Source organism: Falco peregrinus, chromosome 5 (genome assembly GCF_023634155.1).
Source record: "Falco peregrinus isolate bFalPer1 chromosome 5, bFalPer1.pri, whole genome shotgun sequence".
Taxonomy (NCBI): Eukaryota; Metazoa; Chordata; class Aves; order Falconiformes; family Falconidae; genus Falco; species Falco peregrinus.
The window spans coordinates 69,980,398-70,000,579 of NC_073725.1; the positions used below are offsets into that span (position 1 = coordinate 69,980,398).

Below are 20,182 nucleotides of genomic sequence, written 5' to 3' on the forward strand. Positions count from 1 at the left end.
TTAACTCTTGCCAGGTCATGAACAGCAAAACACATTGGGACATTTCCACTTAAGGCTGGAGCCAAAATGCGCAATGATAGGAAAAGAAAAAACTAAGTTAAGCCAGAGCACAAAGTCTTTTAAAATATTCATATGTGTGCATATATATATGTATACACACACATTTAGTGTATAGATGAGCACACACACACACACCCCCGCAGACATATCAGCCATCTATTTACATATATGTTTGATTGTGTTAGTTTACACCTATACTGTTCTGTTGATCTCTAGTTTCAACATTTTATATAAGTTCTTCCACATCTGAGCTGCCTGGAATGACTCCACTGACGTTTAAGTGCTGAGCTCCGTGTTCTCATGGAAATGTGAGAGCCAGGCTTCTCCCTCCAGACTAGCCTGCAAGTGAATCAGCTGATGGTGCTGGCACACCAAATACGTGCATATCCCACAAGAGGACTGTCCTTGCCCAGGCTCTTCCTCCTTGGACCAATGCTTTCCTCCCGTCTTAAAACACTGACACCTTACATATGCAGCATGCACTCCACTGAACTGCTTTTTCCATGGCTGAACCTCCATTTCAGAGAGGCAAATGTTTCAGCAAGAGTATTTTTAAAATCAAAAAAGTTTCACTCTTTCTTTCCGGGAAGCAATTTGCTTGGAAAAATCTTCTCCCTCACAAGCCCAACAACTTCATCCACTTACTGTAATGTTCTCAAATATAAGCTAAACAAAATAATCTTCTAGTCTACAGGAAATCAATGCATTTCCTTCCTGATTACTATCTTATTTCTCAGCTTTGAGCACTTGGCTGGTAAAACAATGAGTCAGGGTCAGTTCTACATTTTGCAACTCACCATTCTCATCACAGACATCCTCTGAGAAGAGACTGGCTACAGATCACATAGGTTGCAGAAAAAACAGCTGGCTCAAAGAAACAAAACAACAAAAAAAACCCCAAAACTCTGCTGTCTGGTTAGGATTTGTGCCCTAAGTTGGTGTACCAGACTGAGGTTAAGCAGGGACCTGGGCGCAAAGCTAGGTCTCTGCAGGCTCCTTCTGGAGCCTGCTGATAATTTGCCACAGTTTTATTTCCTCCCCTAAGATTCTCCCTTTTGGTGTCACAATAAGATGGTTTGTTTAAGGCTGCAAGTCAGCGACTGCATTAGTCTCTTTGTTTATTAACACAGGGCCCTGCTATCTGCATCCTAGATGTTGCATGCTGTGGTCTGAAGCGCGGGCACACACCAGATGTGTGACAACGGCAGCGGTACGTTTTAGCTGACTTTGCTAGGAGCACAGACTTCTGATGGATCAGCAGTATGCTCTCAGCGTCATCGCATGACAAATATGAAATAATGCCAGAGTGATGTGACTGCACATGGACAACCCTCAGAGGCCACGCAAACACCACCACGTATGTTCTAGGGTGAAGATGGAAGCCGTGAAGAAGTCCCAATACAAGGAGAGTAGCAGCAGCCTAATAAGTCAGATACCCATAAGGAACTACCAGGTACTTGTTAAAGACCCATGGTCAAGCAAACACGCCAGCATTTGACTCCAGAAGCTCGAGAAGACACCCCCACATCAAGTTGCTGCTTACCGACGTATCTCCCCCCAGGTTTAATGACTATAGCGCTGCGGCTGCGAGTCTCCTCCTCTGCCTGTGCCATGCTTTGCCTCGCCTTCTGGTAGGAATCATCCGTAGCGCACACGGTGATTTTATCCTGTATGCTTCCAAGGCAATCCAAATGGATATTGCCATTGCTGCAAAATAAAATGCAATGGAAAAGGATACTCCCAGCACTGCAAATGGGCACATCTCTGTCACTGGTGAATAATTGCGGTTGCATTATGATAGGAAGGGACAGAAAGAAGCTGAGAGGTAAACAGATTCTTCTGTGAGTGCCTCCTTACCCAAGCATACACACAAACAGATCAGAAAGACTAAAAAGAAAGAACACTTACTAAGTTTTGTTCCCATTTGTTAGGGAAAAGATTCTACAGCAGATAAGGAGCGAGGGGGGAAGGCAAGATTTGCTTTTGATGTACCACTCACCTAGATACATACTGCTGGATACAGTCAAAACTCCCTTGGGGGCTGTCCTTGCCAATATTTGAAAGATAAAATGTGAAAGTCCGCACTTCCGTAGGTCGATCAGGCCTTGGAATTGCGATGTGCTGTTTGTAAGGAGAAAAATATTGGTCACTTGGGTAGCCCACACTAACACAAAATTCAATTTTTCTGCAGTCACTATGCTTTTAGCCATTTTGCAATCCACTACAAGCACAACATATGGATTACTGCATAGGAGACTATGAAGAACAAGAAGCCTCAAGAAGGATTCAAGTCAGAAAAACTATGTGCACTGAGAAGATAAGGTAACAGAGGTAGACAGATGTAAAGAACAGCTAAAGAGACAGCTATATCTGTAACAGAACAGAGATCTGAGCTGGCGGCTTGCTGCTTTTCAAAGTGGAGCCCACAATAACCTTGTTCTAGGAATTTGACCCAATTTTATTGATTCAGGCTCAAATCAGACTTGCTACCACTGTTTATATTCAATTTAAAGCACTTGAGACTTGTTTCTTTAGAATTAGTGATCCAGCACTAAACATAGTACAAGCCAGGTCACTAGGTAGCATGCTTATTCTTTTTTAAGAGATTATAATTCCATAACGAGATTTCATGGCTCACAGTAGAGTGTGACGCTGCTGCTAAATTAAATATTTAATCAAGCACTAAGTGTGCTCTGCAGACAACTCTACAGCGATCTGCATTGTTTTTCTCCCCCCAGCCATTCATTTTTCAAAAGGGAAACTGTCTCCCCTCTGCGTTCAAGATCCAACATAAATCTCAGCATCCGAGCTCTACTAGCACATCAATATTTGATAATTAAGATGGCTTCCAGAAAACGAGACAGAAGGAACATCAGCTTCAACCTATTTTAGACTACACTCTACCACACAGATTTATATTTACCCAGATCGCCACATACACACACAAAATATATACGCCTGGCAAACCAACTCGTGGCATCCACATATGACTGCGCTCCATAAAACATCACTGCTGGCACAGAAGGGTTTCTAGGTGGTTTCCCTTTGACCTCAGATGTCTACAGCAGCCTGGAAACCCAGTGCATCTGTGCCACTCTGCTAAACCACAGGGATGTTCTCAGAAGCAGCAAGAAACGCCTGCGTGACCTGCGCTGAGCTGAGCCAGCGCAGCATTTTCCATTTACCCTCTGCAGAGCCCAGCTATTCTCCAGCCAGCCCTCAGGACAGGCTTCCCTTCTTTTGAAACAGCAAGCCAAGAAACCCAGACTCCAGCCATGTTTTATCCAGAAGAACAAGTTATCCCCTGTGCAGTCCCAGGATCCGGATCTAAAAATACTCGGAGCAGATTTGGTGGCCATCCGGGCGCTGCCGACCTTCCAGCAGCAGCAGCTGAGCCCTGTTATCTCCCCTGCCAAACACGCACCACAGCCTTGAGCCCTTAATCTGTCCCGGCACCCTCTGCCCCCACCCATCCAGAACAAATAAAATTCTCTTTTGCTTTACAAGCGAGCTGAGAATATGCACAAAGTCAAAGTTATGTAAACAGCAGATTGTGGGTATTTCGCAGTTGGCACTGTTCACCCACTAAGGGAAATTTGCTGGAAACGGGGCACAAAGGTAAATGCGAAGGGGTTGTTCAGCTTCTAGCACCCTTCGTTGGGCTGCCCGCGGTGGGTTTGTACAATAAAACCTGGAGGATGTAACCAAACAACATGTTCACACACTAAAATAACTTTCTTCCAGCTTCTGATTTACCATTGTAAAAAAAGACTGCCCCGAGAGCCCCAGATGTGGCATTTTTGTATTTTCTGCACCTTCTGCAAAGGAGGTAAAATGAGGCAGGAGTGAGAGAGTCAATTCAGCATTGTGTTGCTCGTTCCAGTACTGAAGTTTAGCATATGCAAACTGGCCGTTATCTAGGAATTATTTTTAGCCGAAACAGAAGGTTTCTCAAGCCACCAAATCAGCATGGTAACTGCTTTGAGGGAGCCCTAATTTTGGTGTTGAGTATTACACCAGTAACCATAGACACTTAAAAATAGCTCAGTACAGATGTGACTTCTGTTTTTTCTCTTTCAAGTGATGTTCATCTGTGTACAGCTCATTCTGAATGGCAATTTCACCTTCCTCTATTAATACCAGCCTGAGTTCATCCCAAGAAACAGGGGGAAACGTCGTATTTTCCAATCATGTAAGTTAAGACGTTTTGTTCCTAACAGTCATATTTAAGAAAGCTGCACGCACTTACATCTAGCTGGCACCTGAAGGTGGTTGGTATTTTCCCCAGTTCAGTTCTTCCCCACTCCCCCCAACTCTGCTCCCGGCCCAGTAAGCACCTGCAAATTTGACCCAGCCTAAGCTCTAATTCTGCACATGCTTTTACCAAAATAGAATAATCTTCAGCCTTTCTTATACAGTTATCAGCTACCACGGTTTGTAATGCTTTGGTACTCAAGCTCTTAAACTTAAAATTTACATGCACATTGAAATGAGCAAAATGCTCAAGACTCCATATAAACTTACAAAACTATCTAAGAAAATCCAGTTCTTGATGAAAAACTAACAAACAGGTACTGCTCTTAAGGAATGTCCAGATAGTCCCACGTCAGCATCTCAAAGCAGATTAACACTCTGCTAATTACGACCTAGTTACTACTATTGAAATTCTGATTATTACAGTGTAATCAACAAAACTAGCATCGCTATAAAGAAACACATCCCAAGGCAAAGATCATTTACAGCCCATAGTTTATAAAAACTCTTGTGAGATCCAATCCAGACCAGGATCGATCCAGGAGGGTTTTGTCCCCTGCCACCAAAACGCCTGGTTTGTTTTGGGCTAGAACCACTGACATCCTCCTTCAGCATCTGGCCAACAGAGCTGCCACCTTGCCGACCCCGTGTTTTATTCCTGGCCAATTCCCTTCTCTACTTAATTAAGAGCATTAAATATGAAGGGAGGTTTTTTCACTGTATTAGAAGCTGAGAGCATCCTTGACAGCATTTATTAAACTAACACTGGGAATAGGTAAAAGATGACATGGACACAGTAATTTAAAGGCTTCTAGAGAATTAAATTAAGGAAGCAGCAGTTTGTGTTCAACTCTTATTTTATGTCCTGCCTCTCTGAGTCTACTCAAGTACTTTAAGCTCTTCCTTCCTGCGAGAGGGATACTTACACGGAGAAGCCACGCTATTAAAATCTCCTGTCACTGGACACTGCTTTAAATCGCACTCTGACATTTGTGCTACATATAAAAACTTCCACCCTCAAAAATCAGTGGAAAGTCTTCTCCATAGCAACATTTGCTAGGAACCAAAATAGGAAGGCAACAAATTGAGGAATTAAGGTATAGTGGAAGAAAGTGTATTCCAAAACTAGACAGCTAAACAAATACATTTTAAGGTCATCATCTGAACTTGAGAACTTTATTAAATTACTGAAATTATCTTTTCAGTCCAATTGATAGGAGGCTCACTAGAAACAATTTAAAGCCCTGCAGTCAATTCCTTAATGCAGGGCATAATTGTGACATATACGAGTATACTACACTTAAAAACAGATGGTTATGCAGCTGCCAGCTTCTTGTCATACCCAGTAAAAATAATAATAAAAGGACAAAGAGCTCCTTCCATCTGCCCCAATTGAACTGGATCTCGCTTTCTTCAAAGCTCTACCTTTGGCCTTTACTTGACAGTGCAATTAATTAAACTGCTGAAAACGAGGCAAGCAGAGGTCAGCTCTGTGCTGCCAACATCCTCCTTCCACCCGCAACGCCCCAGCACTGCTCACACTGTGCAGGGCTCAGCGCTTTGCTCTTTACATGGCAACATCAGGCACAATCGCGCTGCTTTGCTCCTTTTCCATTCAACCCCCACCACAACTCCAGGTGACCGGCAGCTCTTTCACCAAAAACTCTTCTCTGGAAGTTACGGGCTCAAATACAATTAAGTGCATTAAGTATTTACTTTTAATAAGGAACTGCATAATTTGAAATTATTTTTAAGCATTATAAGAAACTGCATAATTGTAAAATAGGTTCTCTTTTGGTTAACCTGAGAATGCTCGGGTCCGTATCTGATCTGTGTGAAACCCGCTACAAGGAGAGCGCAAAGGCTGAGCGCAGTGGAGCTTTTTAAGCTGCTTAGATTGATTTTGCTACATTTCCTTCCAGGAAGAAGATTAAGTAAGAGAAGAAGCACTTCTATGACTTAAGCAGCTTTACAGGAAAAGTTAGGTGTTGAGCCTCGCAAGGTGCTCTACAAAGGGAAAGGAAAGCATCTGCAGTCTTTTTAGCTTCTTTATTACATGCAAAGCTGTCTGCTCATGTAATTAACAAATCATGCACTCTTAAAAAGTTTTCCTTGTCACACACTTCTAATTTTGCCAGACTTCAATTGCAGATTTTTATTTAAGCTTTCACACTGAGCTTTCTGGGAAGTTTAATTGTAAACAAAGTAAAAAACCTGGAAATTGCTCCTTTCTTTATTTCCCTGGACAAAAAGGTTTGTATTTTTCTTCTTAACTTATGATAACAATCATGTCTTTCCTGCTACACTTTGTTAGAGAACCATGTACTATTCATAAGACTAATATTGCATGGTAAAATGTGGGCAAGGAGAAATGTGCTAGACTAATGCCTACTTAATTCAAGCCTTTTTGAAAGTTTTGTTGTGCCACCACAAAAAATAAGTTATTTACAGTTGAGTTCAGATCCTTAAAAAAAAAATTCCCCTTCCTTATGCAGAGCACCAAAGTTAAACACATGCCATTTTGTATGTAAAAGATATAAATGACATTGTTAAGGTTCACTGAAGAGTTGCGTTACTTTACCAGAAACACTACCAATTAAATCTCAACGTTGTTAGGAACTGGCATGACAGACTGTTTCAAACGTCTATAAATATCTTGGAGGAGTTCAGGCATCAGAACAGAAGTAGTAAAACTCCTAAATGTAAGAAACTCTTGGTACTCCCAGAAACTGCCTAGCTGTTTAGAGCTGCCTATTAAATAAAGCTTCAGCACGCTCTCAGCGGCCTCCAAGCACTGCTACAGCAAATAATTGCTACCCATAAAGTCTTGCATCAAATTTACAAGGCTCAGCATGGCGTTTCCTCAGGACACAGGCGAGGTTTCCATGGATTGCCACACCTACCACCGTACTGCCATCCGTGAACTTCCCACTTCCTTGTCCTACCCGACAGCATGGCCTTTTAAAACTAAATTCCAGCACCAGCAACACTACTGGTGCTATGGATTTACAGAGGTTAGAAAAGAAAAGGGGCGGGGGGGGGGGGCAGGGGCAGTTCTTAGAGATGATGGATGAGCAAACACTTCTTTTCTGGACTAATCTGAACTTCATATCACTCAGAAATAAGAGCATCATTCCTTAAACTGGAATAGGATGGACATACAGAACAAATAACTTACTCGGATTAATTGTATAAGCCAGTAAAGAACTTTCCAAGGCAACCCACATACAAACTTACCCCTTGGCTTCCTTGAAACTGGATTACCGGTTTTGATGTCACAGTATCCTACAAAAACAAGTTGGGGGGGGGGGAGAAGAAAAAAAAAAAAAAAGATTAGAGAAATTTAGAGCTGCAATATTCACTGCCAAAAAATACTTTCCTTAATTTTTCACCTATACTTTTTTTTTTTAAGGAAAAGGGTTTAGGGAAGTACACAGAATTCCAATCAAGAAAATACAAGAACTCCTGGAACAGCGATTTGTACCTGAAAACAGATAGAACTGTAATGTCACCGGTGGTACCCTTATTTCAGAAAAAGAACAGCTCCAAGATAATACCCAGATGGGCTACGCTTAGTTCCTTCCTGACCCCTAAACCACATTTCAGGCACGGAATAGCTTAACTGTGTATCTTCGGTGCTTATGTAAGTTCTGAGTTCAACAGTGGATATTTGAGGGGAAAATTTATTACAATTCTAGGCCTGAGAACACACTAAGCGAATTTTTTCCAGTAGAAAGCTGGCAATCCATTGGGAAAGCAAACTGCAACTTCATTGCAAAATACTGTTGTTACGTTGCCCATTTCAACAATCAGCCTCTTCCTCCATACCAATTTGCTTACATTTCAAGAAGTCCTCCTCCTGCTAGCTCCAAAACCCTTTAAGTCTGCTCAAGACAGAAACACCACTGAATTTCAGCCTTTTTTGCACTGCAATCGCACTTCTTGCTTTGCTGCGATTTTACAAAGATCACAAAGGCTTTTAAATTAAAACTCTCACCTGAGGTCTCAATTATAGGGAAAGAAATAACATACGCAAGCCAAACCACGCTAAGGTTTAAAGAAAACCTTAAATTTCAGGAGAATTATTGCTTTATTAGTTTTATTTCCTAAGGCACAGTAGGAGACACCCTCCAGCAGCACAGGAGTTGTGCTCCACGGGGTAGGAAACCATGCTGCATGTGGGATCCCATTGGGAAGCCTTCCAAAGGGACAGAAGAGTTTACAAATAGGTTGAAACATCATTTAGAAGCAAACACATTGCCACATATATGAGAAGACACATTTCCATGGAAAAAATGCCAAGAAGAGTTTAGGAGACAAAGTCCAAACGGTGCATTTGTGTTGTCCTTTTTTGTATCACAGCGCTCACATCTCCCGGTGTTGTAAGAGAATCTCGTCGACTTCCACAGGATTACAGAAACACACATTTACATTTAGCAGCAAAAGAGTTAACAGCTTAAAAGCCCATTACGTTTATCATCTCTCATAAAACCTTTCCAAATGCTTTCAGCCCAGGAGTGAAGAATCTAAGCCACAATACGCTGACACTGACAAAAAAAAAAAAATCACTAGCAAAAAAATATCCTTCTAGCACAGACGAATAAGCTCATCCTAAGACAGTCTTCAGAGCCTTTTAAGAGCTCATCCGCTAAGATTTAACAGATCTGCATCACACCCTAGATTGTTACAAGATATTTATGATGGTGAGTAAAGCAAGACTATACTTGAAGCTGACAGCACTCACTTTGTGTTGTATAGCAAGTTTTATAGACCTGAAACAACCTTTATAAAGAAACAATAAACAACATCTTGCTCTTCGTACAGAGATCACTGAATTCCTTGAGTGCCACGACACTGCATACCACAGCACACTGTTCATAGACAGACTGGCCAGCTTTTTGTTCACGGTGTCAGCGTGTACTGTGCAATGTGTCCAGAAATTCATACAAACATACTTGAGCAAACAAGCATTTGAAACATTAGAAAAATCTGGATAAAAAATATCTCAGTGCGGATCTTGTCCAGCTAGTTACAGATTTGTGAAGTTCTGCAATTAATTCTGGAAAATCAGTTAAGTGGAATAGAAAGGTAATATGAAGCGCATAAGTAGAGTAACAAGGCAGTAACAATACAAAAGTACTGTTACACAAATCAGGACAAGCTTTAATTACAGAATTTATTCCCTAATCTACATATAAAATGGTTTGAAGTTAAATGTGTAATCTGAAACTCAAAAATGAGTGTTCACACAAGTTAAATGGCAAACGTTAGCTTTATCTCCTTAAAGCCCCAAAATACAGCATTTCTAGGCTCCGGAGTTGTCCGTGCCTCGGGGATGCTGGTGTTTGTGATCTGCTGTGTAGGAATATCAGTATTGCGACTCCTTGCCACTCCGCAGAAGGGATCACAGAGGAAGAGCTGTGTATTGGAAAGTTGTTGCACCAAGTTCCCCTTTTAGGGAGAGAAGGGGAAGGCTCCTGGCATCTCAGCAACCCCATCCCTGCACTGATACAGGCATCGCTTCCCTTCTGCTGATGCCCAATTCCTTGGCTACAGGTCATCTGAGAATGCTCATGGAAAAACACACACGCACACCCTAACCTGATTAAGGATATGAACTTAAGTCCTTGCATGGACACCTTCATTCAGAATAAAAGCAAACAGATGAATTAAGCTAAACCAAGTTAAAACCACGTTTCAATTTATATCTTCAGTTCATTTGGATTAGCTTTCTTGAATGTTCTCGTATGGACAAACCCCAGTTTTAAGGGGTTCTTGCTACCATTTCCAAAATCCTTCCGTCATCTTCTAAAGAGTCACCTGATTCTTCCTCAGTGATACCAAGACAGTGTACCTCCTTCCTTACAGTTCCCTGGAAATGCCATCCCATCCACCTTTAGTGGGAAAAAGGTCTTCCCTTTTAACTAAAAGAAGTCATCTGCTTGGTGGTACTGCTGTGGGTACAAGTCTGCCTTCTCCAGACTACACCAGCTTACAGGGTTCAGTAATCTTTGGTAAACCAAGGATGCTGATGAAACCTCACCTTTGTGTCCAATTAAGAGACAAAACAAGACAGATCTGTCCAAGCAACTGGCCCCCTGCACAGCCTTATCTTCCAGCTAACAAATTGTAGCTTTGCTCTTCCACAAGGTTCACGATATTTAAGAATAGCTACTGGAAGCTGATTTAGATAAAGGCAAAGCTCTAAGCAAGAAAACAACAGTTCAAGTATTTTAAAGCAGTTGCCTGTCAGCCCAACCAACTTTCTGCTGCTGCCAGGTACCAGATGTTCTCCTCTACAGTTAACACACTCATCCATAATGGTGACAGCGCTGTTGAAGAGGTCCAAGCATGAATGAGCATGATTGCTGGGATGCATGGGGCCAGAGAACAAGCGATGTCATGGAAAAATAACAAATTTCTAAGCTATGCATACACTGAGAGCAAGCAAAGCCCCTTTAAACACACCTAAGACATTAATTACGTCTGCTCTGTGCTCGCTATTGTTTCAAAAGGCTTCCTGACGCAGGACTGAAAGGTTAGCAAATCATTACAACTTCTTCCCTATTTGCTAGTTTCTACAATGAATCTTTTAAGAAAACGCGTCAAGCTTCCTCCCATCTTACCCTAAGAGAAAATGAACCGTTTTAACAAACTGGAGAGTCCTTCATGCAGTCAAACTCACCGATGTCCTACAGCTCTACAGGAATAACTTCCAAAAAGAACATCCAAACTGCAAACATGCGGTTGTACTTCTCCAAGATCTACCCAACTTGCAGACAGACCCCAGTTATGTCAGGTGACGACAACCCACCATTTACTTCTTAGTAATTCAATTGCTTACTATCTGGAAGGTGCATTTCCATGCTTCTGTGCCCAGTTCACTGCCTTCCATAGCTCCTGCTGTGTATTCTTTGGGTACAGTGGAGAAATAAAGCAGCAAGCTTTCAAACACTAAAGCTAGGCTCCTGGGATGTCAACACAAATCAAGTGCCACAGACCCAAGCGCTTTTGGTCAGACAGTCCTCCAGATACCATCAGATTATTTTGGAAATCACAAGATTAAACCAAAAACTCATCCACAAAGCTCCCACAAAACATTTGTCTTTTATTAGCATGGTATTATGCTCATCTTCATCCTCATTAGCTCTCCTCTAGCCTGGGGAAGCTAAACACTTAATACGTACTCTGAAAACTCACAGAGACTGTGGCAATGTGCAAACAGTTCCTCGCACTTAAATACTCCAGATCTGGCACATGGAAGCTTGAGTGAAGAGTAGGAGGAACAAGAAAGTGTCAATAAAACACGCAAGAACTGAATGTAAAACTAATAAAAAACTTTATCGGGTATAATCAAAGCTGGCAAGAGGCTTTAAAAATTATTTAGAGTTAAAACTGGAGGGAATATTCCTACACAGGACTAGAAAGGACATTTGAAATCTGTCAAATAACCGATTTGAAACTTCCCCATTTCTTCAGGGAAATACAGATAATTAAAGAATACGTTGTTTCGAGAAGTTTTGTTATGCATTTACTGGAATTTATACTGGAGACAGTGTTATATGGAAAATATTTGCCTATACTTAGTATCGGTGTATTTGTCTGTTTTCTTGAATGTTAAGAGTCACAAATGCCGAGCAAAGCAAATGAAAGCTTATCCTTATTTATGTTGGAACAAGGGAATTATTTTCAGAATTTAAAGATTCTTGCAAACATTTAAAATTAGTAGCAAGAATTCCAATAAATACACAGAGAAACTACAAAGTCATGGTAACCCCAAGACTGGCATTAACAGGACATTTTGAACTGTCACATGCAATTCCAGCCAGGTAAACCTGCTGCTGCTGCACCTCAGAAACCAGTGAAAAAACATGAGAACAAACAGAAATCACTTAAAATTCATAAATTTCAGACTCACTAATACCCCAAAGTTCCTCTTAATTCTTTGGTTATGACTAGCTTATGTTTCTTTTGCCCACGCAGCGCAGTCCAAATATAAGCATATTCCCCCTGGCTCCTCGACACAACTGGGCAAAGAATGATAAAAAAAAGTGTCAGATCCCAATCCAGGAGGTTTGAGCAGACCTAGATGCTTGAGAAAAGGCATCCCGCAGACCTGAAGAGAACTTAATGATTTACATTTCCACTTCCATTTTCCTTTTAAACACACCACGCAGACTTTTGAAGTAAAACAGAGACCAAAACCAAAGCAAATATATCCAGCATCTCATTGTGACAGACTCACAAGAGACACCTCAGAGTCCCCAAGTTCATTAGTAGCAAGATCTATAAATCCCAGGGGAAATAAATATCTTTGAATATACCCACAACTTCAAGTGACTCTGTGTGAAGTTTGCCAGCAGTCAATTAGCCAAAGCTGACCCAAGGGAGAACCACTGTATATTGGGTAGAGAGAAAAGACTTCTCCCAAGACACTCCACTATTTCAAGGCTTATATTTACCTCCTAGCAGAAAGACAACAGTAAAAAGCCTCCTGAAGATTCTTTTTTTATGTCACAATGTACTGGGTTTGTGTGGCAAGGGTTTGGTGGCAGGGAGCTAACAGGGGTGGCTTCTGTGAAATGATGCCAGAAGCTGCCCCCATGTCCAATGGAGCCAATGCCAGCCGGCTCCAGATAGACCCGTTGCTGGCCAAGGATGAGCCCATCAGCAATGGTGGAAGTGCCTCTGGGATAGAGTATTAAGAAGGGGAAAAAACCTGCAACAGTGCAAGAGAGGAGGGAGAATATGCGAGAGCAGCAGCTCTGCAGGCACCCAGGTCAGTGAGGAAGGAGGGCTGGGGGGGCTCCAGGCACCGGAGCAGAGGTTCCCCAGCAGCCTGCGGGGAAGTCCCCCGGGCGAGGCAGGCTGTGCCCCCAGCCCATGGAGCCCACGGGGGAGCAGATCCCCCCACAGCCCAGGCAGGACCCCATGCCGGGGCAGGGGGCTGCGACCTGTGGGCAGCCCACACTGGAGCGGCTCCCGGCAGGACCTGTGGCCCCGTGGGGAGGAGCCCAGGCTGGGGCCGGGGAAAAGCATGAGGATCCCTCCCCCTGAGGGGGAAAAAGCAGCAGACAATGTATGATGACTGTAAACCCCACTGCCCGTTCCCTTGTACCACTCAAGAGGTAGAGAAATCAGGAATCAAGCTAAGCCCAGGAAGAAGGGCGGGATGGGGGGGGCGGGGGGTGTGTGTGGGTGTGGGAAGGAGTTTTGCTAATTTGAATGGTAATAAATTAAATTTCCCCAAGTCAAGTCTGTTTTGCCCATGACAGTAATACCCAAGTGATCTCCCCATCCTTATCTCCACCCATGAGCCTTTCATCGTTATTCTCTCTCCCCTGTGGAGTTGAGGAGAGGATTGACAGAGCAGCTTTGGTGGGCACCTGGCATTCAGCCAGGGTTGACCCACCGCACACACATCTATTACTTAGGCAATTAAAATATCATCTACCCTGCAACACAATTTCCATCTGCAATTTAAGGCCTCCCAACGATCTCACTTGAAGTTGAGGACACTAACAGACTGCAGATGGGATTGAGTCTGCTGAGACTTGAAAATTATAGTTTTGCTATTCAAATACAACATTCTCTGGGAGAAAAAAAAAAGTATTGGAAATTCCATGGAAATCCACAACTACTGAAGCACAAGTTTAGCTTTCTACTCAAAGAGAGGTGCCAGCAGCCATGGAGAGAATGGTCAGCTGCCAAGGTGAGAAACGCAGCCATGGGGATGCTTCTGGAGGACCCTGGGTACCCCTGCATCCTTCCAGAGATTGGCACCTGCAAACCCCCCTGTGCACAACCAGCCTCTGTGCAGGAGCAGTGCGGCACTGCAGGGTGGGATGGGTGCTCCTCACACAGCAATCCCCAAATTCGCCAGCGTACACATTTGTCTGCTCCTCCCAAGTTTACCCTATTTATTACTTCGATGAACAAAGCATTGTCAAAGAACAAAATCACATCTGTCTGCTGGGCCCAGTTCCCCAATCTTCTATCCCATTTTCCTCTCCCCAGTGTTTAAAAGAAATATTTGTTTGGGACAGAAGCGAGTACTCAGGTTCAGTACAGATCATTTCTTAAAAGGTACTTTTGATGAAGGTTTAGGAGCTGGAGACTTACCACTTACTCTGCAAACTGCAGTTTGTATTTATTATAATCTATCATTTTCCTAATATGCATTAATGGATGCGTATTATCACTGAAATATTAAAGCACCTATAAATCCTAGCCCAAACAGCATAAGCAGCTATAGAATGCTAAAGAGCTTTTATGTCAGCCAAAATGATAAGCTGTATGTTTTAAAGTTTTTAATTGCTAAACTGCAAAATACATGCTCGTTTCCTTGTATATAATTGCATAATTTTAGGTGGGCTATTACAGCACAAACACCACTTCCTCGGTAGCTTAAGTTTCCAGGATCAAAACCCAAGAGTGCCCCTATAAGAAGAAAGTTTAATTAAAAACAACAGCTCAAAAAACCACCTTTGATATTACTGAAGCTGTGGCTGTTGCAGAATTTTAACATTCACAGCTCCTTATTAAGGAAGCATTTTAAGCATACAGACTTCTGCATCACAATCCGAGCATCAAACATACCATCCCACTTGAAATACAGAAAACCACTACTTCTGAGTAAATTTACACAGTAAGACACATGATTAAGTTAAAAAAAAAAAAACAACACACAACCACACCAAAACTGTAGCCTCATCAAAATGCTTTGTGCCTGCAATGTAAAGCAGAAACTCAGTCCCTAAATGGACAATAGCTTGTATCAGCAAACCAGAAAGCAATTAAAACTCCACTGTCATCAAGATGTCACCCCACAGGCACGAGAGCTGAGCTAGCCATGGAGCCTGTTCTCTCACGCATGCCTGGATCTTCTGATCTCATCTAATCCAGGTTAAAAAGATCCCCCTGAATAAAACACAATGTATGTGTTGATACGGTTCCTCACTGCAGAATTCGTTTGGAAACTTAAACCGAAACAACCGAGCACCGCTTCCTCAGGCGGCAACGCAAACCGCCCCAGCACACCTCCCTACCGCACAGCAGCTTTACAGCCAGTCCAGAGAGCTTTCTTTAAAGAGAAACTAGGGGGAGGGAGAGATGGAGCGAGAAATAGTACATCTGAAACCAGACTGGCCACCCAAACACCCATCCTGCACCCTCAAAGCTCAGGACAGCTGACAGATGCCGATGCTTGCCAGCCTCGCAGCAACAGGCTGCAGCACACGGCACTTTGCCAGTATTTTTTACTACAACGTTGTAAGAGCGGATACCCAGCTTTTCAAATCCATCTTTCCTCTTCGTTTATCTCCAGTATGAAGCTCCTTGGAGGGTCCAATCTTTGCAGCCCTCCACAGCACCAAACAACTCAAGCAAAACTCATTCCAGTGATGTTTTACATACAGGGTAGTTTAAGTTTTATAGTCGAGCCCAGGGAAATTTTTTTGTTTCAACTTGGTAACTACAAGTAAAACTTTCCAGATGTGCTTCAAAAAGAGTCTTTGCTTCCTAGGGCAGAACTAAATGACGTTGTTTTTTTTTCTGATCCTGTATTTGCAAAAATAAACCTTTAAACTCCAACAGAGCAGATGGCTCTGACCGTAAGTCTGATACTCTGATCATCTTTAGCACCAGACCACAAACCCCGTGAAAGGTAGCTTTGGTAAGGGAGCTCCGACTTGCTGCACACACTGAAAAATCCTGGGACAAACCACACATCGCTCATGATCATTAAGCCAAGATGTTTGGCTAGCACAAGGTACAGTAGTTTTCCACTAGAAAGGAAAGCTACACCTGTATGCTATTTAGGCAATACCTTTCAGGAAGAAAATTAAAAGGAGGCCCAATTCCTTAAGAGAAATAAAATATTGTCACTTGGTGTTGAGTTTACTCAGATCACTGGGTAGACCAAGTGACCTTGCTTGGCCGTAGAAGAACCCGGCTATAGCAAACAGACCATCGTATCTATCGGACCGATTGCTTCCCAAGAGCAGGAACCACCAAATGACTTCTTGCAATCCCTATTCCTAAATTTCTACATCAATGCAAACACAGTAACCAAGTATCTCTCAACGAACACCAAGATGGATACAGAATTGTTCTGTAGTAAGTACAAATACACGATGAGAAATGCCTGCAAGTGATGCTGCAAGGATGCAACCATCCATCTCCAAAGAAAATGCAAGCTTTATTTTTGCAGACAACAGACCTGGGACTTCCACAGAACACTGAAGAGTTAAACTGACCTGTCTCCAGAGAAGGGCTCACCTATTCAGGGACAGGTTACTGCAGACACACTGCAAGAGGAGAATAAGCACTTAGGGACAGAGGCATAGACCAGTTCATTTTAAAAGCCACAAGACTTCTGTTCTAAATACTACCTCCTTTCTGAATGGCCAGTCAGTCACTGGATCCCACTACTGCTGCTGCTGTGACAGCCAACATCACCATGTGATGGGTATCAAGCTGCTGCAGCTCTCCACCTGGCCAAAGCTAGAAAGTAGTGCAAATGCACACCAAAACAGATGACTGCAGTCTGAGGTCAAAGGGAATGTGTATTGTAAGAAACAGGAAGAGATCAAAGGTGGTTTGGTGGCATCAAGGGCCCCTAGCTTCCAATTAACTCAGGCACAGTTACACATCTTCAGCACTGATGCAGAAGTCAGCCTCATTTGGGAATCCAAGTTTGGAGAGTACGGGTACGTTTCCCAGTGGTACAGCACTTTATCTTTGCTTTTCTGGGGAGCTGAGAGAGACCTACTCATTAAGTCTAGCAGAGAAGCAATAATCATAAAGTCTCAACTCTTTACGCCTGACACCAGACTGCCACAAGAGCTTAAAGGATGATTATCTGCAGTTTAATCATCACAAACTCCCACCAATTTCACTATTAACAAGATGAGGCTACTTGGTGAGGTTTTACTGTCAGAAGACCAACGGCCAACTCCCACGATTTCCAAAGGCTTGAGAAAGAAAAGCTTTTGGGGGAAAAAAAACAAACCACCTTTGCATCCCTGTGTAGCTTTCAGTGTCTAGAACATCTGTTCAAAGCAGTCTGGTAATCAATTAAAAATATGTCTATAATGTAAGAATTACCAAATTACAAAACATCATGCTCTTTTTTTTTTTTAGTGTAATAACCCAGGAGGCTTCTTTCACTCCAAGTAAAAACCCCAGTAGTTTTGATACAATTACTGCATCTCTCCAAAAATGAAGTTTCAGTTTGTTACTGGATTTTCTGCATCCATTACTCATTACAAAAGGCTGTTCCAGACCCTCACCAGAACTGAAAACCAGTAGCCTTCAAAGCTATTTTATTAGCCAGTGTGGCATTCCTGAATCAAAACTGTCCATTCATTTAAATGGCCTTTTCTTTCTCTCAGGGTCTTGTCCCGTTGTCCCCATCCCAATCCCGCAAGCCAGAGATTCAAGTACCCCTTCCTCTTTCCCACAAACACGCTAGAAATCAGCAAGAGTCTGCACAGTTACTTTTATCACCATTTTTCCTGAAGGGATTTTTCTTCTGCAACTCAGACTAAAAGCAATAGAAGGTAAAACCGGGAAAGCATAAAACAAGTTGCAACAACATTTCCCAAAACACTCATACAAGGATAATGCTGTGCTGGCAAAGCCAGTGTGAAAATTTAAGTGCAAACCTAGAAATAAGTTCCACTGTTTTGTTACTTGCAAGCAACTGTATGGAGTTTGGGGGAAAAGTTAACACGTTCCAAAGCCCACCCCTTTTTAAAACCAGCAACCCTACAGTCACCTGCTTATACAGGAGGAAAAAAAAATAATATTTCAAATCAAAAAATTAAGTTAGAATTTAAGTCTGCTTACATAGCCTGAATCTATTCCTTTCTTACAGAGCAGTACTGTGTATCTTTCAGCACAGCTAAATCTATTAGATACTGGAAGTTAAAGATAGGGTTGAAAAAAGGAAGATAAATATTGGTATTTCTAAAGTGCAGGCAAAGGAAAGCAAACCCTCTTAATTTGGTTTTGTGTTTTTTGTTTGGTTTTTTGTTTTTGGGTTGTGGGTTTGGTTTTTTGTTTGTTTGTTTTTTTTTGAACACGTGCATTTGCTTTGAAACACTGTTTTCAAGAAGAAACGCCATTCCACAGAGAAATTTCCTGTTTTGCCTCCATGTATTGGAAACACTAATAAGTGTACTGATTATTAAATATTCTCTTAAGAAAAGTGCAGCAGTATGGCTTCAGCATCTGTACACATTTGCATTACAAGACAATTTAGAGAGACCATAGTCTGGCAAGAATCCCATTAAGACATCCATGCTCAAAATTCCCTGGGTAATCATCTCTTGCATGTAACACTGCTTGTTTTTGCAGCAGAATTTTATTGTAGCTATCAGATGATCTTGTTAAATTGGGAAAGGACTAAGAAAAAAAAAAAAAATACTGGCAGAAGGAAACTGAATCATCCAAAATTCCCAACTCTGCTAAAGGTGAACAGCGGTTCTGGTTTTCCCTAAAGGCTTTACTTAAACACTTTTATGAGCCAAGAATCATTAAGGAGTTTTAGATTTTCTCAGATTAATATTTTAAAAGCCATTCCTCTAGTACAAGATACCTCGAATGAAGGCTTCTGTGCTTCCTCTGAAAGAGGGAGGTTTACTGTTTACTAGATGTTGGAGATGTGGCCACCTCTCAAACAAAACCAAAAAGCTTGTGAAAATGCTAAGGAAAACTATTTCAATCGTGGAAATCACTTGGCTCGCTACTGTCTAGCTTAGAAATAATACTTTTCACCGATTAGGCTTTCTGAAGCAATATTGCTTTCAGTCTGTTCTGACAATGAAATCAGGTCCTTGAAATGTGGAGCTAGAGGCATTTTTGGACTGAATGCCCAAAAAGGATCACAGCAGCTACCCAGCATTTCTATTCCTGACCCTTCCCACCTTCAATGGGTTCAAATTTGAAAAGCGGATACAACTGAAAAGTAAAGATTTTTATAAACTTCACTGAAAAGATTTAGAATTTAGCTATTAAATAAAGGCAAGACCAAGATCTGTTTCCCCTTGCTGGGGAACGGGAAGCAGAAGTTGGCTGGCAGTGGCAGCAAGCCGGCCATCCAGCACAGACACATCCAGACACCCACATCGCAGAGAGAGGGCCAATGGGGGACCCGGTTCTGTGGGATGAGATTTTGTCATTTGTGCTCTCAGCAGCAGAACAGCCACCGTCAATATTCACCTACTCTTCTGGCCAGCTACATTCTGTTTAAATGCTCCTTTTCTTTTAAACTCCGCACTTAATTTTGCCAAATTCCTTTCCTGAACTGCTATCTGACCCTACTGGGTCAGCAACTGAAGCCTGAGAGGGCCTGTACCACTGCCCAGGTAACTGAAACAACTCGCCTTTACTTCTCCTATTGCCGTGTAAATATAGCACAAGGGTCTTCCAGCCAAGCATCTTCCAAAACAGTCACAAAAATCATCAGTCTTAGCCCAAGTTAATGGGTTTTTTCTGAACTGCTACCCTACAAAAGCTGCTTACAGACAATTCTCTATCTGACTGGTCTCTACCTTTAATGACTATAAAGCACATACATCTCCACTGCACTGGCCAGACACAAGACATGGATGAAAGTCACCCTCACACTTAAGAGCTGGGAGTAGTTAAATAGTTAAAAGAAAGCTTTTCCATAACCAGCTGTATTGAGTACATGTACTACAAATATTTTGGGTTTAGCTTTTGCACTGTAAAAAACCCTCAACCATCAGAAGAAAATGTTTCCCAAATTAATACAGAATACATGTCATGACAGCACATCTAAAACAACTCCCCCTCATTACCATCATAAAGTTTCCATAACTGATTAAAACACACAAGCTCT

At 42.2% G+C, this 20,182-nt stretch overlaps 1 protein-coding gene across 1 annotated transcript in view; it reads right to left on the reverse strand.

Moving 5' to 3' along the window:
- ELL (elongation factor for RNA polymerase II) overlaps positions 1-20,182 on the reverse strand; it is a 53,925-nt gene that overhangs the window by 19,621 nt on the left and 14,122 nt on the right. Inside the window, exons 2-4 of the mRNA XM_055804798.1 lie at positions 7,552-7,599; positions 2,060-2,181; positions 1,604-1,767 (exon numbers count right to left, since the gene is read on the reverse strand). Coding sequence (XP_055660773.1) covers positions 1,604-1,767; positions 2,060-2,181; positions 7,552-7,599 — 334 coding nt within the window. The remainder of the gene's footprint in view (positions 1-1,603; positions 1,768-2,059; positions 2,182-7,551; positions 7,600-20,182) is intronic.